The following is a 24,545-nucleotide window of genomic DNA, read 5'->3' on the forward strand; positions in this document are numbered from 1 at the left end:
ATTGTTTACTCTTAACTGTTAGTTTGGGGCCTTTTAAACTCAAGAGCTTGTTTTTATATCCCTTCAGCATAGCCTGAGTCTGGGACGGTGCAAAGCTATACTTAACATACGATGAAACAACGAAGAACAAAGAAAAACAATTAAGAAACAAAAACTAAAAAAGGGTAATATTCATCCAGTGATTAAAAAACAAAATATACAGTAGATAATTCGTCAAAGACCTCCGCCAAGCCCTCCTCAGTGCAAAAAAAAGAAACAACAAAAGAAAAAAACCTTGAAAATCTGATTAAATTTTTTCATTTTTTTTCACTAGCTGTGAGTCACACTCGTTTTTTTTCTTAGTCGTTTTTCCTCATTATTTGTCGTATATCCAGTTAACACAACCCAAATTAGTCTAGCTTATGCAGATAAAATATGAGTAAGGGTAAGGCAAGGGTCAGTAAAAGATATTTTTAAGTTACTACATCCTTCTCCACATGCAAGAAGTGGCGTCAATCCAAGAAAATTTTGGGGGTGGGGGGCAAAACGTATTTTTCAAGATCAAAGCAGGCAAATTTGTGGGTTTTTCAATTGAAAGGCCGAAAAAGTCATTTTCAATGAAAACATTGAAAAAAGGAATTGTTAATCCTTTTTTGTTAATCCGTTTTTTGTTCCGTCAAAAGTTAATCCGTCAAAGACCTCCGCCAAGCCCTCCTCAGTGCAAAAAAAAAAGAAACAACAAAAGAAAAAACCTTGAAAATCTGATTAAATTTTTTCATTTTTTTTCACTAGCTGTGAAAACTAGTGAAAACTAGTTTTCACTAGTTTTTACTAGTTCACACTCGTTTTTTTTCTTAGTCGTTTTTCCTCATTATTTGTCGTATATCCATTTAACACAACCCAAAATTAGTCTAGCTTATGCAGATAAAATATGAGTAATTTTTGAATTATTTTTATTGAGACTTGATCATAGAATCGTGGTTGCAGCATTCGCTGCAGCGTAGGAAAGAACGAGCTCAAGTCGATAGTAGTCAAAAACTTGAATACATGTTTTGAAAAAAAACATCATTGTTGATGGATGAACTTCAATGCTGTTGGAAATTAAAGTCGAACCTATTTGAGTTTCAGCTCATGTTTGTAATCTTGCCTTTTCTTGTACTATGTCAACCATACTTTCATAGCTATGTTGATTCAAACTAATTTCGGTCAAAAACGCATTGTTTTGTTTTAGATTATAATATTACCAAAGAGCAGTAACAAATTACAACCCAGATGAATAGCTAGGGGTGGATAAAGCACTTGATGGGCTCTCCGGAAGATACAGATTCTGAACGGACATTCCTTCCAAACTAGTATAGAACTAAATAAATATTCACTGCTCAGCTGACGATCCTAGTTCCATAGCCTTTGTATAAGCGAGGAAAGATACACCGAAGGTTGATTTTTTTTTTTTAATTATGTCTTCAACTAACAATTTTGATACTTTCGGAAAACCTCAGCAGTACCATTCATCAAATTACAAAGACGATATACCTTCATTTTGTATTTTGGATACATCGGGACTTTCAAGAAAGATAAAGAGATAGCTCTCCCTTTCCTTCCAAACATTAGCAGGTAAACTAACTCCTTGGCATTTCACTTTTAGATAGGAGCTACCCTAGTAACCTTTTGTCCCAAGGAAGAGAAAGATGACTGTTCTTCCTTATATTTTTACATTTTGTTGCTGAAATTGACGTAACAATTAGGAAAACAAAGACAATCTTGACGTATAAAGCTGCATAAACCAGATTCAACTCCATTAACAAAAAATGTAAAACCAACTTACGACGTCATTGTACAAGAAAATGGCCTGTGGCTATTTGTACATCATTTAAGTGAAATGTTGTGTATTATGTACTTTGTTTAAGTCCAGTAAATGTCCACTTGAAGTCCACGTAGCTAACTATTGTGGCTCAGATGTCCACTTTAGACATTATTTCCTACTTAGGGCAAGAATGAATTTCAAATTCATACCACTCCAACATCACCCAGTAAACATCCAATTAAACAAATGATCATTGGCACATAGTATAGAGCCACTCATGAGGCTCCTTCATTAATTTCTGGCCATCCAAAAGATAAATGCCATATATGTACCGCTGTCAATGACCCAAAGCTAATCATGTTTAGAATCAAAGGTGACACTTTAACCTGAAAACCCCCTCAAAATCAAAAATATCTAACCTGTTGTTATATTTACGACTTTTCATATCCATGATAGCAAGACCAAGGCAAGAATTTTATATAATTGAGCTTTGCTTTGATTATTTCTAGTTGAACAAAATACCTGATCTAGTCTGATGAGGCTTCCAAGTATCTGTGAAATTTGGTTTATCTATTATATTAATTAAACACTGGCCTTTAAGCCTGTGTTTAATTAATATCATAGAAGACCCAAATTTCACAGACGCTTGGAGGCATCATCAGACTACTTTAACTTTCTTAAACACACGTTAGTTGGTTAATTCTTTTTTTTGTTGAGAAATAATTCGCTTAAGTTAAAATATTTACAATATTCGTTGAACAGTAAAGCCAATCATTTTTTCTTTTATTAATTTATAAAGTAAGAAATACTCTTAAAAACGATTTATGAAAACATTCTAACGAGTATGACGACATTAAAGGAAGTCAGAGTCATTAAAATTTGACATCATTCTTCAGAAGAAAAACTTTGCAAACAATACGTGTGTTATCTCACCTTTTCAAAAAATATATATGAGTAGTATGTTACCTTATACTTCTACAAGGCCCCCGTACCAAACAGGTTTTTCTGGTAGGTAATTCTAATCTAGAGGTCAATACATCTTTCAAAGAGGAACGAGTACGCAATACCGGTCCTAGTATAATTGATTTTTTGGACAATTGCCTTTAGTCAAGACTAGTTTGTTAGGAATGTGTCGTTGCTAAAGCTAACTCTCATTGGAAAAAATGGGTATAAAGCTTTTTGTTTTTGATAAGAATTGCACAATGAATGTATCGTTTGACGTGGGCATTTTTTATGAGCCAATCAGAGGTTGTTCAATATACGATAACTTGATTTGTGGTTGGGATTTGAATAAAAGAAATGGTTATGTTATTTGATTGCGTTTATATTAATTCCCATGTTATTTGCTTGCATGTTTAGATATTCCCTTGTTATTTGCTTGCATGTATAGGAATTCCCAAGTTATTTGCTTGCGTGTATAGGAATTCCCATGTTATTTGCTTGCATGTATAGGAATTCCCATGTTATTTGCTTGCGTGTATAGGAATCCCAATGTTATTTTCTTTCATTGATAGGTAGGACCATGTTATGTGAGATTGTTTAGAGGTTTTCCAATCTTTTTTGCGTGCATTTTTAGTTAGTCCCTGGTTATATGCTTGCGTGTGTAGGAATTCTATTGTTATTTTCTTGTCGGTATAGTAATTACAATGTGAGTTAATTACGTTTATAGGAATTCAGATGTTATTTGATTGCGTGTATAGGAATTCCCATGTTATTTGCTTGCTTTTATAGGAATTCCCATGTTATTTGCGTTCGTGTATAGGAATTCCCATGTTATTTGCTTGCATGTATAGGAATTCCCATGTTATTTGCTTGCGTGTATAGGAATTCCCATGTTATTTATTTGCATGTATAGGAACTCCCATGTTATTTGCTTGCATGTATAGGAATTGCCACGTTATTTTGCTTGCTTGTATAGGAATTCCCATGTTATTTGGTTTCGTGCATAGGAATTCCCATGTTATTTTCTTGCATGTATATGAAGTCCCATGTTATTTGCTTGCTTGTATAGGAACTCCCATGTTATTTTAGTGCCCGTATATGAATTGCCACGGTATTGTGATTGCGTGTATAGGAATTCTCCTGTTATTTGCTTGCTTGTATAGGAATTCCCATGTTATTTGCTTGCATGTATAGGAATTCCCATGTTATTTGCTTGCGTGTATAGGAATTCCCATGCTATTTTAAGGGCTTATGTCCCCCCCCATACTATTATAAGAGTTTATGTCCCCTTCCTATGCTATTCCAGGAGCTTATGTTCCTTCCTATGCTATTATAAGGGCTTTTCCGTGTGGTTTTTCTTTACTTGGTACCCATTAAAAACTAAATTTTTGTGTTAAATAAGTAGTTCTTATATCTTTTAAAAGAGCTTTACGAGGTTTGAGACACTCTGTTGCTTGATTCCGTTTGATTTTAGTTTACTTAGTGCTCATTAAAAACTAAATTTTTGTGTTAAATAAGCAGTTCTTGTATCTTTTAAAAGAGCTTTACGGGTTTTGAGAGACTCGGTTGTCTAATTCCGTGTGATTTTTCTTTACTTGGTGCCCATTAAAAAAGTTGCTAGCGAAAACCCGTGTGGATGAGTTGAAATAATCAATTTTAACAAGAAATGGCTGAAAAGTGTTGTGGGGGGGACGGGTTGATTGACAGAAGGATGTATTAGCGAATTTAAAGTGGAGGGTGAGCTGCTAGCGAAAAAAATCTAAGCTAATAGGGGTTTTTGACCGTAAACTCTAGTTTTTTGTAAGACAATTATGGAAAATACAATTCGTTGGTTCATAGGTGAAACTTAAGTCCAGGTATGGATCGAAAAATAAACTATTTCTGCAGAATCTGAGCTAATAGTGGTTTTTGACCATAAACTCTAGTTTCCTGTAAGAAAATTATGCAAAATACAATTCTCTCGTTCAAATGTGAAACTTAGGTCCATTATCTGGTTCAAATGTGGAAAAACCCGTGTGAATGAGTTAAAATAGAAATTTTTTAACAAGAAATGACTGAAAAGTGTTTTGGAGGAGATGGGTTAATTGGCAGAAGGATGTATTAGCGTAGTTAGAGTGGAGGCCGAGTTGCTAGCGAAAAACCCGTGTGGATGAGTTGAAATAAAAAATTTTAACAAGAAATGTCTGAAAAGTGTTTTGGGAGAGATGGGTTGATTGGCAGAAGGATGTATTAGCGAATTTAAAGTGGAGGGCGAGTTGCTAGTGAAAAATATAAGCCAATAAGGGTTTTTGACCGTTAACTCTTGTTTTTTGTAATAAAATTATGGAAAATACTATTTGTTGACTCATAGGTGAAACTTAAGTCCAGGTATGGATTGAAAAATAAACTATTTCTATAGAATCTGAGATAATAAGGGTTTTTTACCATAAACGCTAGTTTCCTGTAAGAAAATTATGGAAAATACAATTCTCTCGTTCAAATGTGAAACTTAGGTCAATTCTCTGGTTCAAATGTGAAACTTAAGTCCAGTTTCGGATACTCATAATAATGAGGACTGATGGTTCTAATTCAATATTTTTTTTTTCATAAAAGCAAACTATTTTTTTTAAACTTCGAAATTATTCAACTTTTTTTTTTGTACGTGTATTAAAATGACAAAATATGCTTACGGCTCCAACAATTGTACTCTGTGATTGGTCAGAGACATAATTTGGATTTCCCACCGGTATTTTATGTCTGGATATCGACACTACCTAATCTATTGCATGTATTAAATCAGTATTTTTTACGCAGTAGTACAATAAACACATAAGTCAAATCTTTTAAAAAAGTGAAGATGTAGCATTTTAATAAAGTGTGTTCACATGTCAATGTTATTGTAGCATTGAATGATGACAAGTAGAAGTATTTAAACTATGAAACAAATAAAAATGGTAGCACTATTGGAAATGTATGTGTGCATTGTCATGACAGTAAGGAATTTAATTTCTTTGGAGTACCAAAAAAATTCAACTCTTTTTATGGTGGATATGCAAGAGTTAGATATCCAGAGATGAAACCACTCAAAGAAAATGCCAACATAAAAATAATAGTTGATGAAGAGGGACATCTTCTTGCCAGTGCTTGTGGTAACATGCTACCTATTGTTACACCCCATCATCAACTTTCGGGTATTAGCATTCAACGGAAGATCAAAAGAAGACATGCATACTCTTCTACTAATATCATAAACCATATCTTGTCTACGTGCCGAAACTGTTACCTTTGTAAAAATAATGTTGTAATAGAGGGTGAAATTGCCTTAAAAATAAAAAGGGCATGTTCATAAAATATCTCTGAGGAATATAATGATGAATCGATGAAAAAAAAAGTACCAGCAAACTTCACTACCGTTAATCAAACAATTAATGAACCAAATAATCGCCAAGATAAGGTGTTTATTGAACATGTGGATAACCCTCCAGGAAATATGTGTTCACATGCTAGTGTTATTGTAGCATTGAATGCTGACAAGGAGAAGTATTTGAACTATGAAACAAGTACAAGTGGTAGCACTATCGAAAACGTATGCGTGCGTTGTCATGACACTATAGAATTAAATTTCTATGGAGTACCAAAAAAATTCAATTATACAAATGGTGGATATGGGAAAGTATAATTTCCAGAGATGTTAGTACTCAAAGAGAATGTCAGCTTAAAAATAATAGTTGATGAAGAGGGATATCTTCATGCTAGTGCTATAGGTAACATGCTACCTATTGATAGAACCTTTCGTCGGGTTTTAGGTATTAGCATTCAAATTAAAGCAAAGAGGAAAAGAAAGACCTACTCTGCTACTAATATCATAAACCATATCTTGTCTAAGTGCCTAAACTGTTACCTGTGTAAAAATAATGTAATAATAGAAGGTGAAATTGCCAGAAAAATAAAAAGGGTATTGTCAGAAAATATCACTATTGAATATGAAGATGAAACGATGAAAACCAAAGCACTAGCAAACGTTACTGGCTTTGATCAAACAGTCAATGAATCAAATAAGACCAAAGACGAAAAGCATATTGAGCCTGTTCATGAGACACTGGTAAAAATTGTGTATGATTCAAAATGGAATAGTGATTATTCTACTGATTACGAACTAAGAAAAGATAATAACTACAATATCAAGAGAGAACATGGTGAACCATTTTATTGGAATAGATTCAAAATGTCCAAAGTTAATCACTGATATTAATAATGTATCATACTATATTTTTGTATTAATATTCTACATAAAACTATTTCATTAAAAACATTACATTTTAATGTCTTCATTATTTTTTAGAGTAAGCTAGCACATCAAGCGTTTAGAATGTCTATTAAAACATCGACGATGTAAGAAAAGGAATTTGCGTACATCTATTGTCAAACACATGGGATAACATTGTCAAAATCTAGGTATCAGAATGAAAAATTGTAGGTAAGTAAGTAAGCAAGTAAGTAAGTAAGTATTGAAGTAAGTAAGTAAGTAAGTAAGTAACAAACTCTTTCTTGAATTCACCTCATGGATACACAATGCAGAAATTTCATTTAAGAAATTATGAAAAAATTGTAAGCAAGTAACAAAAAATTGTAAGCAAGTAACAAACCCTTTCCTGAAGTCACCTCTCGGATACACAATGCAGAAACTTCATTTAAGAAATTATCAAAAATTTTAAGTAAGTAGCAAATTCTTTCTTGAATTCGCCTCTTGGATAAACAAAAAAAGTCATTTCATTCAAGAAATTATGAAAAAATTCTAAATAAGTAACAAATCCTTTCTTGAAATTACCTCATGGATACACAACGCAGAAATTTCATTTAAGAAATTATCAAAAATTGTAAGTAAGTAGCAAATTCTTTCTTGAATTCACCTCCTGGATAAATAAAAAAGACATTCTATTCAAGAAATTATGACAAAATTCTAAGTAAGTAACAAACTGTTTCTTGAATCCTCCTCCTGAATGCACAATACAGATATTTCATTTAAGAAATTACGAAAAAATTGTAAACAAGTAACAAACTCATTCTTGAATACACCTCGTGGATACACAATTCATAAATTTCATTTAAGAAATTATCAAAAATTGTAAGTAAGTAGCAAATTCATTTTCGAATTCACCTCCTGGATCAATAAAAAAGACATTTCATTCAAGAAATTATGACAAAATTCTAAGTAAGTAACAAACTCTTTCTTGAAGTTACCTCATGGATACATAATGCTGAAATTTCATTTAAGAAATTATGAAAAAATTGTAAGCAAGTAACAAACTCTTTCCTGAAGTCACCTCGTGGATACACAATTCAGAAATTTCATTAAGGAAATTATGAAAAAATTGTAAGTAAGTAGCAAATTCTTTCTTGAATTCACCTGCTGTATAAACGAAAAGACATTTCGTTCAAGAAATTATGACAAAATTCTAAGTAAGTAACAAACTCTTTATTGTTTTCACGACTTAGATAAACGATGTATTGATTTAATTCAAGAAATTATGAAAAAATTCTCAGTGAGTAACAATTTCTTTCTTAAAGTCAACTCTTGGATACACAATACGGAAATTTCATTCAATAAATTATGAAAAAATTGTAAGCAAGTAACAAACTCTTTCCTGAAGTCACCTCTTGGATACACAATGCAGAAACTTCATTTAAGAAATTATCACAAATTGTAAGTAAGTAACGCGCCACTCTAAGTGAACCTAGATCAACCCAACTTTTTGGATATCTCTCTCAATATGTCTCTGTTTGTGTGTCATGTCTGTGCGTGTCTCGTCTCTATGCGTGTGTCATCACAGAGACGACACAGAGACGTCCCTTTTTTGCAATGTGTAGGAACCAGTGGGGGATCCCCGCTTGTTCGGAAAGGTGCCAAGGAAAGGCAAGCAAATAGTAAGTAGTTTTAAAACGTGATTACTCACGTGTAGAGGTCCCATAGCATGAAATTTCTGTATTGTGCATGTAAACGGCGAATTCAAGAATGAGTTTTTTACTTACTTAGAATTTGTCATAATTTCTTGAATGAAATGTCTTTTTCTGTATCCAAGAGGTGAAAATCAATAAAGAGTTTGTTACTTACTTTTCTTTTTTTATAATTCCTTGAATTCAATTTCTACATAGTTTATCTAAGTCGAGTAATCACTACCGTATTGTTTACCCATGGGGTAGCTTCCAGCATTGATTTGTTACTTATTTAGAGTTTGGTCATAATTTCTTGAATGAATTGACTTTTTTTTTGTATATACAATAGTTGAATTAATGTATGAATTTTTTACTTACTTAAAATTTTTGAAAATTTCTTAAATGAAGTTTCTGCATTGTGTATCCAAGAGGTGACTACAGGAAAGAGTTTGTTACTTGATTACAATTTTTTCATGATTTATTGAAAGAAATTTTAGTATTGTGTATCCAAGAGTTGATTTTAAGAAAGAAATGTTTACTTACTGAGAATTTTTTCATAATTTCTTGAATTAAATTTCTACATCATGTATCTAATGCTTGAAAACAATAATGAGTTTGTTACTTACTTGGAATTTTGTCATAATTTCTTGAACGAAATGTCTTTTTGTTTATCCAGCAGGTGAATTCAAGAAAGAATTTGCTACTTACTTACCATTTTTTCATAATTTCCTTAATAAAATTTCTGCATTGTGTATCCACGACGTGACTTCAGGAAAGAGTTTGTTACTTGCTTACAATTTTTTCATAATTTCTTAAATGAAATTTCAAAATTACGTATCCATGAGATAACTTCAAGAAAGAGTTTTTTAGTTACTTAGAATTTTGTCATAATTTCTTGAATGAAATGTCTTTTTTATTGATCCATGAGGTGAATTCGAGAATGAATTTTCTACTTACTGCCAATTTTTGATAATTTCTTAAATGAAATTTCTGAATTGTGTATCCACGAGGTGTATTCAAGAATGAGTTTGTTACTTGTTTACAATTTTTTCGTAATTTCTTAAATGAAATATCTGTATTGTGCATTCAGGAGGAGGATTCAAGAAACAGATTGTTAATTACTTCGAATTTTGTCATAGTTTCTTGAATGAAATGTCTTTTTTATTTATCCAGGAGGTGAATACAAGAGATAATTTGCTGCTTAATAACAATTTTCGATAATTTCTTAAATGAAATTTCTAAGTTGTGTATCCATGACGTAACTTCAAGAAGGGATTTGTTACTTACTTATTATTTTTTCTAAATTCCTTGAATGAAATTTCTTTTGTTTTTTTATCAAAAAGGTAAATTCAAGAAATAATTTGGTAATTACTAATAATTTTTTGATAATTTCTTAAATTAAGCTTCTGAATTGTCTATCCGAGAGTTAACTTCAGAAAAGGATTTTTTACTTGCTTACAATTTTTTGTTACTTGCTTACAATTTTTTCATAATTTCTTAAATGAAATTTCTGAATTATGTATACATGAGGTGAATACAAGAAAGAGTTTGTTACTTGCTTACTTACTTACTTACCTCCTTACGTACCTACTTACTTGCTTACTTACTTACCTACAATTCTTCATTCTGATACCTAGATTTCGACAATATTATCCCATTTGTTTCACAATAGATATACGCAAATTCCTTTTCTTACATCGTCGATGTTTTAATAGACATTCTAAACGCTTGATGTGCTAGCTTACTCTAAAAAATAATGAACACATAACAATGTAATGTTTTTAATGAAATAGTGTTATGTAGAAAATTAATACAAAAATATAGTATGATACATTATTAACGTCAATGATTAACTTTGTACATTTTGAATTTGTTCCAATAAAATGGTTCACCATGTTCTCTCTTGATAATGGAGTTATTGTCTTCTCTTAGTTCGTAATCACTAGAATAATCATTATTCCATTTTGAATCATACACAATTTTTACTGGTGTCTCATGAAGAGGCTCAATATGCTTTTCGTCTTTGGTATTATTTGATTCATTGACTGTTTGATAAATGCCAGTAACGTTTACTAGTGCTTTGTTTTTCATCGTTTCATCTTCATATTCCATAGTGATATTTTCTGACAGTACCCTTTTTATTTTTCTGGCAATTTCACTGTCTATTATCACATTATTTTTACACAGGTAACAGTTTAGTCACGTAGACAAGATATAGTTTACGATATTAGTAGCAGAGAAGGCCTTTCTTTTACTCTTTGCTTTAATTTTAATGATGATAACTAAAATCAGACGAAAGGTTCTATCAATAGGTAGAATGTTACCTATAGCACTAGCATAAAGATAACCCTCTTCATCAACTATTATTTTTATGTTGGCATTCCCTTTGAGTACTAACATCTCTGGAAATGATACTTTCCCATATCTATCAGTTGTATAATTGAATTATTTTGGTATTCCAAAGAAATTTAATTCCAAAGTGTCATGACAACGCACGCATACGTTTCCGATAGTGCTACCACTTGTACTTGTTTCATAGTTCAAATGCTTCTCCTTGTCAGCATTCAATGCTACAATAACACTAGCATGTGAACACATTTCTAATGGGGGGTCATCCACATTTTGAATATACACTTTATCTTTGCTATTATTTGGTTCATTAATTGTAACGGTAGTGAAGTTTGCTGGCACTTTGTTTTTCATCGATTAATATTTATATTCCTTAGTGATATTTTCTGCCAATGCCCTTTTTATTTTTCCGGCACTTTCACTGTCTATTACAACATTATTTTTACAAAGGTAACAGTTTCGGCACGTCGACAAGATATGGTTTATGATATTAGTAGAAGAGTATGCATGTCTTCTTTTGATCTTCCGTTGAATGCTAATACCCGAAAGTTGACGATGGGGTGTAACAATAGGTAGCATGTTACCACAAGCACTGGCAAGAAGATGTCCTTCTTCATCAACTATTATTTTTCTTTTGGCATTTTCTTTTAGTGCTACCATCTCTGGAATCTCACTCTTGCATATCGATCCTCAAAAGAGTTGAATTTTTTTGATACTTCAAAGAAATTAAATTCCTTACTGTCATGACAATTTACACATACATTTCCAATACTGCTACCATTTTTACTTGTTTCATAGTTTAAATACTTCTCCTTGTCAGCATTCAATGCTACAATAACATTGACATGTGAACACACTTTATTAAAATGCTCCATCTTCACTTTTTTAAAAGATATAACTTATGTGTTTATCGTACTACTGCGTAAAAAATACTGATTTAATACATGCAATAGACTAGGTAGTGTCGATATCCGGACATAGAACACCAGTGGCAAAGCCAAATTATTTCTCTGACCAATCAAATAGTAAAATTGTTGGAGCCTTAAGAATATTTCGTAATTTTAAGATACGTAAAAAAAAAAAAAAGTTAAATAATTTCGAAGTTTAAAAAAAATATTTTGCTTTTATGAAAAAAAAAATATTGAATTATAACAATCAGTCCTGATTATTATGAGCATCCGAAACTGGACTTAAGTTTCACATTTCAACCAGAGAATTGACCTAAGTTTCAGGTTTCAACGAGAGAATTGTATTTTTCATAATTTTCTTACAGGAAACTAGAGTTTATGGTCAAAAACCCTTATTAGCTCAGATTCTAAAGAAATAGTTTATTTTTCAATCCATACCTTGACTTAAGTTTCACCTATGAATCAACAAATAGTATTTTCCATACTTTTTTTACAAAAAACTAGAGTTTACGGTCAAAAACCCTTATTAGCTTATATTTTTCACTAGCAACTCGCTCTCCATTTTAAATTCGCTAATACATCCTTCTGCCAATCAACCCATCTTTTCCAAAACACTTTTCATTCATTTCTTGTTAAAATTTTTTATTTCAACTCATCCCCACGGGTTTTTCGCTAGCAACTTGGCCTCTACGATAACTACGCAAATACATCCTTCTGCCAATTAACCCATCTCCTCCAAAACCCTTTTCAGTAATTTCTTGTTAAAAAATTTCTTTTTCAACTCATTCACACGGGTTTTTCCACATTTGAACCAGAGAATGGACCTAAGTTTCACATTTGAACGAGAGAATTATATTTTACATAATTTTCTTACAGGAAACTAGAGTTTATGGTAAAAAACACCTATTAGCTCAGATTCTACAGAAATAGTTTATTTTTCGATCCATACCTGGACTTAAGTTTCACCTATGAACCAACGAATTGTATTTTCCATAATTTTCTTACAAAAAACTAGATTTTACGGTCAAAAATCCCTATTAGCTTAGATTTTTTTTCGCTAGCAACTCGCCCTCCACTTTAACTTCGCTAATACATCCTTCTGCCAATCAACCCATCTCCCCCAAAACACTTTTCAGCCATTTCTTGTTAAAAATTTTTATTTTAACTCATCCACACGGGGTTTTCGCTAGCAACTTTTTTAATGGGCACCAAGTAAAGAAAAATCACACGGAATTAGACAACCGAGTCTCTCAAACCCCGTAAAGCTCTTTTAAAAGATACAAGAACTGCTTATTTAACACAAAAATTTCGTTTTTAATGAGCACTAAGTAAAGTAAAATCAAACGGAATCAAGCAACAGAGTGTCTCAAACCCCGTAAAGCTCTTTTAAAAGATATAAGAACTACTTATTTAACACAAAAATTTTGTTTTTAATGGGTACCAAGTAAATAAAAACCACCCGGAAAAGCCCTTATAATCGCAGAGGAAGGAACATACGCTCCTGGAATAGCATAGGAAGGGGACATAAACTCTTATAATCGCATGGGGGGGGGACATAAGCCCTTAAAATAGCATGGGAATTCCTATACACGCAAGCAAATAACATGGGAATTCCTATACATGCAAGCAAATAACATGGGAATTCCTATACACGCAAGCAAATAAAAGGAGAATTCCTATATACGCAATCAAAATAACTTGGGGATTCCTATACGTGCAAGCAAATTATATGGGAGTTCCTATACATGAACGCAAATAACCTGGGAATTCCTATACATGCACGAAAATAACATGGGAATTCCTATACATGCAAGCAAATAACATGGGAATTCCTATACACGCAAGCAAATAACATGGGAATTCCTATACAAGCAAGCAAATAACATGGGAATTCCTATACTCGCAAGCAAATAACAGCGTATTTCCTAAACACGCAAGAAAATCACCAGGGAAGTCCTATAGCTTTAAGCAAAGATCATGGGTATTCCTATATACTGATGCAAATAAGTATGGAATTTCTATACATGTAAGAAGATAACATGGGGATTCATCTACATGCAAGAAAATCAAATTGGAAGTCATCATCCCGACATACCCTACCATGGGACAAACTATGATTGCTAGAACTAAAATATTTTTTTAATATTCATTCAAGAACATAAGATTGGAATTTCTATACAAGCAAGCAAATAAGATGGGAATTCCTATACACGCAAGCAAATAACATAACCATTTCTTTTATTCAAATCCCAACCACGAATCAAGTTATCGTATATTGAACAACCTCTGATTGGCTCATAAAAAATGCCCGCGTCAAACGATACATTCATTGTGCAATTCTTATCAAAAACAAAAAGCTTTAGACCCCTTTTTTCCATTGAGAGTTAGCTTGAGCAACGACACATTCCTAACAAACTAGTCTTGACTAAAGGCAATTGTCCAAAAAATCAATCATACTTGGACCGGTAGTGCGTACTCGTTCCTCTTTGAAAGATGTATTGACCTCTAGATTAGAATTACCTACCAGAAAAACCTGTTTGGTACGGGGGCCTTGTAGAAGTATAAGGTAACATACTACTTATATGTTTCACCTTCTATATATGAACATACAGTTTTTGTGAAAGTTCACCCTATATTTTCATATTGTCTTTATTTTACTTATAACAAGCACTAGGTGTGGTGAATTTCTTTTGAATGAGCCCTTTCCCAACTTTCCACTACCAATAGTTTGGTGTAATCACCCAACAGAAACACATAACATCTTCCAAAGTGAAACAATTTATTTTCCTTACGCTCAAACTAGGGGCTGAAACTTTTCTGTGTGAAGTTTTCGGCTATGGGAATTCCAATCAGGGGCGGATCCAGGATTTTTTTAGGGGGGCGCAAAATAGGTTGATCCGATAAGCTTGCGTTAGGAGGAAGTTTATTTAACGCAGACTTGAGTTAATTAAGTAAATTACACTACTTTAGACTATGCTAGGAGGGCGCGAGCCCCCTCGCCCCCCCCTCTGGATCCGCCACTGATTCCAATAGTCCTGTCTTCATTTTAAGGTACTTTTAAATCAATAGGATTTGACAAGTATTATTGAAACACACCAAGTTCAAAATCTATTTCTCGCTGAAATTTCAAAAAAGGGTCATATATTTTTTCACATTCCAATGTGCAATACCAAATAGTTAACAAAATGACTTGAAATTAATTCGTAACATACCCAATTGCCAATATATTTCTCGCTGAATTTTCACAATGTGGTCATACATTTCCTTATGTGCCAGTTTTGCAGCTAGTGTAAGTGGCGTTAAGTGAAGAGAATTCTGAATATTCAAGTCGGCTCCAAGCTCATAAGCTGTATCAAACATTGCCTTAAAAACAAAATTAAAAAAATAAAAAAATTAAAAAATATTAATTAAAAAATTAAAAAACATAACAACAAATAGAGATCAAATTCTCAGGAGATGTTTTTGAGAAATTAGAAAATAAAGATTTTTTGCTGTACTATTTTAACCCCTCCTCTCCTTGTGACATCCCCGCATCTGGAACTGTCTCTTTTAACGCCTATGGTCCAGTTATTATTAAAAATAAATTGAATATGTTAGTGACTATAAGAATAATGTTAAACGGCACTAACCTTGTCACCCCTTCCTGTGTTTACGATAGAGCCAAGAGCCCGACTGCCATTTTTACAAGAATAAACAAATGAAATCCGAAATTAAAAATAGACATTATCCTGAAAAATATATTTTGTTGCTATGTATAGTTTACCTTCTTTGTGTCTTATCCCCTCATAATTTAGCTACAAAGCTAAATTTTGTTTTCAATTCTCACGAGCCAATTCTTGCCCCCCCCCCCCCCCCAACAAACAAACTAAAACTGCATTCTTTAGCCAATTATCCAGCTACATATTCTATGGTTCTATCCCGTTTTCTAATAAAATAAAATAGAAGTGGTCTCCTCCAAGCTACCCGGTTGCATTTTGTAGTATAGGAGGTAAGATAGGCCGAAAATAATACAATCAGCTCTTATTGCCTTTGGAGAACAAGGCCGGTTAAAACCAATTCACGCGGTTGCTATCCAAAAATGAGTTAGTTGGGCATTGAATATTAATTAATTTTTTGATTTTACCAAGGTGTTATATTCAGGCAAAGGTTGTAAAAAACTAGAACACACCGGAAGACGGAGCGTTGAACTTAATTTATACGTGTTTGGTAGTCCAGGGAGTGAATTTACGCATATTCTATAGCTTAAAGACGTTTGTGATCTAAGCTTTTTTTCTGAGCTTGCATTAAAGGATGCAAAATCGCGGGATAGAGGTCAAAATACGAAAAGCAATCCTTTAAACTTTAAGTTGTACAACGAACGTACGATAAAATATGCGGGAACAAAAGTGAACTTTCTGATAAGATAAAAAGCCTTTCGGCTTTTCGTAAAACTTCAAAGGTGGCTCTCAGTTTTTTGGACATAGTCGAAACTATATTTATTGTGGCACTCTACCCCTCCTCCTTTCTATATCCTCCTAAAACTATAATCCAGGGGGCTGATTCAATGTAATCGACTGCCGTAGAACTTTGAAAGGAAAATCTTTCTAGCCCCTGGTCTAGGGCCATTTTTTACGAGTTGGAAATGATTTTAGGGTTACAAAGCCCTGTCCTTAGCCTTTGATTCGGTGTCCAATCATGGCAAGATATTATTTGAGACTGAACGTCGTTCGATGTAGCTATTCCCATGAGAAAAACGGAGTATGCAAAACGATGTTTCAGGGAGGAAAACTCCAGTGTTTCCACAATGTCGGATGGTTCCTACATTGTTGGATTTTTGGTCCTCTTGTCGGAAAAAAAAATCGTGTCAGACTTCGGAATTTTGTCGGATTTTCAGTACAAAATGGATGTTTGTCTGATTTTTAATTGTTCTAGATTGTCTTTTTTTTTACTGAAGAAGGATTTTCCAACTAGTGAAATTGGGGGACCGTTCTCTTAGAGATTAAAAAAAAAATACTACCTCTAGTTTAAGAAAGGTGAAACTTTAGAAATTTCCATATGTGTTTGCTGCTGCTGCCAATTTGGGATCTAATCTAAGGAAAGCTAAGCTGAGACTTTTTGCCAGTATAAGATTAGAAAAGAAAGACTAAAAAACTTGGCTTGTTATTGTGAACGAAGCACAGGAGTGCTAGGCCACTCACAGGCTCAAAAAGTTGAAAAATCTGAATAAATAGCCCACCAAAAAGAAGTATGCGATTTGGGTCTGGGCCCGCTAAAACTGCAAGATTTACTATTTCATTCCAGCAACAATCTTTCATCACAATTTAAAAACCCTGGCACTGGTTATACTGAACTCAGTCAGGGGAAATAACTTTACAGGATGACTTTACGGGACTTTACTGACTATCAAACTGTTTTTATAGTCACCAGCTTACTCAGACGCTCTGAGTTTGAATGGCATCAGAAGTTTAGGGATACCCCAGTCCTGAATGTGCTTGCCCCAAGTCAAACGCATTGGCCGTCTCTTCGGATGTGCGTTTAACCATTACTGCATAATTGGGATGCGCTTAGTAGCTACTTTCAGGGAGTAGCGGCAGAGGCTCCCACTCACGCAAATGATATGGCATCACAAGCCCTAAAGATTCCACTGCTTCGGATATAGCTTGAGTTCCAGCTGTATGTTCTGGAGCTGTTTCCAGATTTTAATCTTTTTTTCAAAAGTGAAAAACCTTTGTTCCAAAAAATAAGATTAGAGGTGTAGATACTTCTGAGAAAACTGACCATGAGTTTCATGACAACTAGCTATGTTAGATAAATCTCGCCTTTGAATGTCGACCCTGACAAAGCAACTGAATACCTTCCAGCTGAAGATGTGTACTAGCGTATGGCAGCTCACGAGTCTTTCCAAACAGGGTTGCCACCGTCAGTAGGATTTTACTAGATCTAGTAAAAAAAAGAAATCTAGTAAATTTAGAGGATCTAGTAAATTTCCCGAAATCTAGTAAAAAGTAGATTTGTAGAGAAATACATGATACAGAAAAATACAACATGATTTGTAGTAAACAAAACTTTTGGTATTTTCCATGAATTACGGGAAAAAAATAGGGTCCATTCATTACAAAATCTGATTTCGATTACGTTAGACATTATGGCTACTATTGCTCTCATTTTTGCGATTTCGCGTCAACCCTATCGTTTAAAAATCTCTACTTATCTCTCGGCTTCTTCTTGATACTCGCTTTGAAAGGCAAACAATTTAAAATCAGGACTGGTATGCCGGCTGAATTTGTTTTCAGAAAATTTTCCCTGACTCTCATAACAGCTGCTACGTTTGTTAGTTAGCTTTGTCCCTTTTTAAAGACGCTGCTGAAAACAAGCTTTTTCCATACTTGCTCAAGTTCTTTCTGAGTCTCTGCAGCTTGCCCCATTCAAGTGCTGGAGCAGAGAGACAGTTCTTGATTTTATCGGTCATCAAAACTAAAAACCGGAATAGGGTAAATGTCTCGAGCGTTTTGTCCCTGATGAAAACGAAGCAACTCGTTCTTAGGTCGTCAAGTGGAGTACATGACGGGGTGATCCCCAGCAATTTGACTCGGGCTACCAAGAAATGGAAACAAGTAGATCCTTTCAGTCAGAAATCGACACTAGCGGATACTTTAAATTCGGATGAGGCCGAGGAAGATTAAAGTCTTTTGAGTGCGACTTTTTTTTTAGTTATAATTACACATCTTATTTCTTACTTGTCAATTTGTATGATTTGCCTGACCTGAAGATTACTGACACAATTTTATTTTATTTTTTTAACACTAATTATAGTATTTTATTTAAGTTTTCTTTTTCTTGGCAGCGCTAGTCCAATTTGAGGTGCACTGTTTAATTTACATATTCTTACAACTAAAACGGTAGCTGATTACGTCATATCCGTTTTGAAGTGACATAGATTGTATTGGTTTTTTATTCCTTTGAATACGAACGAGAGAGAATCCAGAAAAAATCAGTTCAAAGAAAAAAATCCTAAATTAATTGCTATAAAATTTGATAGAAATCTTTGTAAGCAGCTTATCCCTTATTTGAAGACCAGCTTAAATAGTGTTTTAAAACTGGCAAATTTCCTCTTAAAAATGCAAAATTGAAGGGTTTAGATTTCAAACCTAAAAACGGAAACTGGGGGACAAATTTGAAAAGCCGTCACTTTCAAACACACCTCAGATTCTAAGCAATCCATTGCCTTAATTGCTTCGTGAATATGAGTTGTAGCTGTTTTTCTTCGTAGATTGTTTTTTAAATTTTCAATATATCTGAATTTTATGACCTGAAGACCATTCATAAATTTAAAGCCTGGCTTCACCAGCAGGATTTTCAGAATCCAAGATTCCAGACTACTGTTTGACGTCTTGGACACACCGCATCTGGAATATGAAGCCTATCCAGTAGTCCATCCAAATAATAAAAAAAAAGGATTTTTGAACTTAATAGTTTCCAGAATTTTCGGTCATACTATGAAAACGAAAGAAAAGAGGAAAAGAGAAAAAAAAGAAGAAAAAAGGAAAAAAGATTGTGGAAATCCTATTGATTATCCTCCTATAGTAAAAATCGATGCTTGATGGTGCGCATGCGGTGGTAGCCGCAAGCGCAAAAATTTTTTGAGCATTTAGTAATAACAGATGCGATTTAGTAAGTTTTTCCTCTTAGATTTAGTAAATATTTCCAGGCCAGGGTGGCAACCCTGTTTCCAAACCTTGCAGTCGAATCTGAGTACACAAGCAGATGAACGGGAAGTGAAAGTCATCTATTAATGTGCTCGTAAGTTATGTTTGGAGGCAGTGAAGCAAATTAAGCAGCGATTCTTGTTTGAGGACGAACTGTTTACGTTGTGCAAAATCCTTGACCCTACGAAAGCTTTGGACATACGTGCAATTGGTCTTCTGCAAAGTATTCCACAGAGATATAGTGCACTATCATGGGATGGAAAAAATATAGGGCAAAAATGGCAAAGTTTACTGCTTTTTAATCTTCCAAATGTTAGAGATGTCTGTGATTTTTGGCGTCACGCGGCTTCTATAGAAACACAAAATGGTACCCAGAGGCTCCCTGAAATAGTTGGTATTGTCCAGTACCTTCTGACCTTGCCATTTTTGAAAGTTGTTGTGGAGCGGCTCTTTTCATCCTATGAAAGACGTTAAAACAGGTGATAGGAACTCGCTCAGAAGTTTGAACTTTACCTCAATTATACAGGTCAAGTCTGGCATGAAAAGAGACATGAGTCCCATGATTTAAATGCCGATCTTAAAACTACTGTTAAAACTCCTCAAAACTTTAAACGCTAACGTGACGGCAGACGAGTGCGTTATGTGTAGTTTAAAAAGTGCAGTTAAAACAACAAAAAATGATGAAAGTTGGTTTTTTATTTGAGGAAAAAAAAGATTTTATATGGATTTTGTAAAGTATATGAGATGAAAAAGAATAAAATTGAGTGTGAATCAGGTGTGAAAATATTGTTGTTTTTTTGGAATGGTAAAGATATGTATGTTAGTATTGAGGGAGGAGGAGTCTTAGGACAGACAAATGTAAAAAGCTTGTCTCGTGAAAAGAAAAAGTTTCCTACGCGACAAAATAGAGTCAGAGTTTTTAGTCGGAGTCAGAAATTTGTTGGATCCTGGACCAGTAGGGTGTCAGAAAAAAATTGCATTTTCTGTGGTCGGGTGTCGGAATTTTCAGAATTTTTAAACAGACCGAACGGATGTCTGGTAGAAACAAAGTCCTGAAATATACGGAATACCATATTATTATTACTCAATATCCATCAAATCCAATCCTAAGACACATTTATGTATCTTGGCTTCCATATCAGTTCAAATCTTTGTGCCACTCTGTGACTTGTAAAGCAATTTTTTGTCAGTAATTCTAAGAAAGGGTATGGTCTTTTAGTGGGACTAAAGACTAAGTTTAATCATCACATCTTAGCTAGGGTTTATAATGCATGTGGTGTCCTGCATTTACTGGTCACTGTGCAATTTTGGTCTTTTTTTACCCATTTATATTAAAGTTAATTCTATAGGTATGCACAATTTTTAGATCGGCTACCTCTTTGAGACTAGTAATTATTATTTGCATTTTCTAGATGTTAATCTTGTGTTCGCGGTGCAAAAAAATAAACTAGAAGTACTGGGAGCAGTTTACTGGTGAAAGCACCTTCAAAAATGTTCGTATAATTGTTCTTTCTGATAATTAATTTTTGTAATGATTGTACTAGTTTCTTTTTTTTTTCTATTTTATGTGGACTACTGCTACAGTTTCGTATTTTTACATTTATACGACAGTATTCGTCTATTTCGGTGAACCGTCTAGGGCCAAACAAAAAGCAGGTCGTTCCTGAATAGGGTTGGAAGAGATCCGTAAGGAAGAATTTAGGATAAATTGAAACTTCTTGGGAGGGTATAAAACGGGAGGCTTTGACTGGGATAGAATGAGGAATAAGGCTATGAGGAATGGGAATGAGGAATGGTAGATAAGGTTAGTAGTTGGTTTCGAATTGAATCACGAGTTAAGCTGGGTTGCGTTCTATCCCCATTTCCATGGATCTTCTTGACGGACTTTGTTCTAAGGAAGACGGCGAAGACTGTGGGGGAGCAAGGAACCAAATAGGAAAGTAAAATACTCCCTAGACTTCGATTTATTTTGATGGTTTTATGATACTCCATGAAAAATTTAAGCCAAATGATTGGCTTTTTGGAGGTTTTGAGAGTTCAGAGTGCAAGAATAAGTTTCAAAATTAATGTTAAGAAGACTAAATTGCGTAGACTTGGAATAAATGAAGGCGAAGAGATGATGGAAAATAAGAAGATAATGAAGTGGCTAGTTTTACTCACCTGATTAGTATTATTGGTAAAGATGGTGGATGTGGTGTAGATGTTAAACGTAGAAGAGCCAAGGCCTCGGGTAGTTTTTTTACAATTGAAAAAAGTTTGGAAGAATAGTAGCGAAAGTTTAAGAACCAAGATTGGAATATTTGAAACTGCAGTGATAAAATTGGTGAGGTAGAATTTTGAAAAGTGGACGCTTCGTAAGACGGAGGAGAATTTGTTAGATGTTTTCGTAAGGGATTTTCTGTGGGAAATCTTTTCCCTCCAAAAAAATTAGGGTCTTATCCTTTTCTTTAAGGCTATAATAAAAGAACGATTGAGATGGATAGGACGCATTCGGGGGACAAAGGATGATCAATAACTATCAAGGGTCAAAAGAAGAACAGGTCGTCCCCGAATGGGATGGGAAACATTCGTATGAAAGGATTTAAAGGAAATTGAAACTTCTCGGGAGGTTATAAAGAGGGAACCATTGAATAGATTGGATGGAGGAGGATCGTGCGCAGCTGTGTTTTGCTCAGGTAACATATATATATATATATATATATATATATATATATATATATATATATATATATATATATATATATATATATATATATATATATATATATATATATATATATATATATATATATATATATATATATATATATTTGTTTCCGCACAAAACTCTGGCGTATCTCTCTAGGGAACCAATTTCTTCTTTGTAATTTTTTTTTTTTGGTAGTGGTTGAAACCAATAGATTTGAAACTACTCTATTTTAATTCAATAGAATAAACAGTGCTTTTTCTTATTAAAATACAATACACCTGGAAAACGGGCAAATAAAATATATTTATGAAAAGCCCAACATGCCGGAAGAAAAGAATGCTTGAAGATACTGAACATGACTAATAGTGACATCTGTGTTTGTGCACATTACATTCAATCTTGTTTCCACCAGCCCGGAGAATGCACATATATTGCTCAATTAATGATCTTGTTGAAACAAATACGTGTCTCGTTGAACTAAAAATGTGATAAAACTTCTATTTGACTCGCCCTTCAAAGTGGAAAAGACAGTAGCATTTTAAATTCTACATTAGTACACGTTGTATCACCCGTCACCATCGAAGGGATGTGATCCAGATATAAGATACTTCTACATTGATTATTGAAATAACTGCTTCCGACAAATTAAGTGAGAAGAAGAAGAATAATTAAGAAAACAAGAAAAATAAATAAAAAGTAAGTAAAAAGAAAACTAAGAAACTAAGTAAAATAATTTAAAAATTAGAATAAGTAAAAAAAGTAAAAAGAATAAGTAGAAAACTAAAATTAATAAGTAAAAAATTATTAGAATAAGTGAAAAAAAGTAAAAAGAATAAGTAAAGGGATATAATTAGAATAAGTAAAAAATAATAATAAAAAGAATAAGTAAAAACCTGACCAGAATAAGTAAAAAACAATAAGTAAAAAAAAAATATGTAATTAGAATAATAGAAAAAAAAAGTAAAAAGATAAAACATAATTAGAGTGAGTAAAAAAATAACTAAAAAAATATGAAAAGAAATAAGCATAAGTAAAAACATGCAGGATAAAGTGCTATGAAGCCATTACGTAAGAAGGAGTTTGAGCCTCCTCTTTCTGTTTTTTGACATTTCGATAGTTTTTGACTCCTCTGAAGTATCTTGCCTAACAGTTTAATTTTAAAACATGCTTAAGTTATTCATAATAACTTAAGCATAGCGGTATTGGGTTCAGTTTTGTGCATTTGACAATGAGCACTTCTTTAAAAAAAACAAAAAAACTTCTATATCCTGGCCACGACATGGCAATAAGTTTAAGTTAAGAAGCAAACAACGCAGTACTGCAATTTTTGGAAAAAAAACTTTGTATATCCCGGCCAAGATATGGTAATAAGTTTAAGTTAAGCAGCAAACAAGGCAGCACTGCAATTTTTGGCAGAAAGGAGGTTTTAGTTCAAAACATCTTACCATTTTGTTATAAATAACAAGCATATGAAGAACAGTGTTGCCATTAGTATCTTGTCTGTTTGGATCTGCTCCTTTAGCAAGAATGAGACGATAACATTCTTCTTGTCCCAAACATGCAGCAAAGCTAAGTGGGTATTCACCCCAGTACACATAACTAGAAGACAAAAAGATATATATTTAATGGCAAAAATTTTAAGCGAAAGTGCATTATAGATTATTATGATTATTATTATTGTTAGGAGGGGTGGACCCACTATCAGTGAGTCAAAGCTCAGGCCTTCAAGGTCTTATTGCCCTCACAACCTCAAAAACTAAGCTTTATTTATGGTTGGGAGGACCAATAATGTGCCATACCATATATCTTACTAGCTGTCAGACTTCTCTTTCCTTACTATGTCCTCCAGCTTAACAATAACATTATGAAATATCTCAAGCCGGTGTCTAATCCTAGCTGGATATTCTTCTACCAGATGCCTTCTTGTTTCCACAGTAGCCATCTCGCATTTTTTCATAATGGGGATTCACCCCTCCCTATTCGGGAAAGGTGTTTCCCGAAATTTCCAGTTCTTGTTATGGCTTCTGTAACCATTCTCGTCTCAGACCAATTTAGTTTTAGAAAATGTATAGTCAAGGTAGGGTTGAACTTCGGGAGTAGTACCTTCTTTTCCTTACAGCCCACCTTCTTATGCCAATTTTGTTCCGCTTTCTCAGTGCTCCAACCCCTCACTGCCGCCTTCCAGCAACTCTGCGAAATTGGGGTGAAAGGTTCTGGACCATAATATCTCAGTGATGTCCCAGCCTTAGCTGCTTCATCTGTCATTTCATTGCCCT

At 33.6% G+C, this 24,545-nt stretch overlaps 1 protein-coding gene across 1 annotated transcript in view; it reads right to left on the bottom strand.

Annotated features, from left to right (window-relative positions):
- Positions 1-24,211, bottom strand: part of LOC148939596 (uncharacterized) — a 172,336-nt gene extending 148,125 nt beyond the window's left edge. The window contains exons 1-3 of the mRNA XM_089106921.1: positions 24,081-24,211; positions 23,715-23,868; positions 15,108-15,258 (exon numbers count right to left, since the gene is read on the bottom strand). Of these exons, the coding sequence (XP_088963047.1) occupies positions 15,108-15,258; positions 23,715-23,868; positions 24,081-24,211 (436 nt within the window). The remainder of the gene's footprint in view (positions 1-15,107; positions 15,259-23,714; positions 23,869-24,080) is intronic.
- Between the last annotated feature and the right edge of the window lie 334 nt (positions 24,212-24,545).

This window comes from Artemia sp. Qi Xiang Cuo, chromosome 21 (genome assembly GCF_049724085.1).
Source record: "Artemia sp. Qi Xiang Cuo chromosome 21, ASM4972408v1, whole genome shotgun sequence".
In the NCBI taxonomy this organism is placed as follows: domain Eukaryota; kingdom Metazoa; phylum Arthropoda; class Branchiopoda; order Anostraca; family Artemiidae; genus Artemia; species Artemia sp. Qi Xiang Cuo.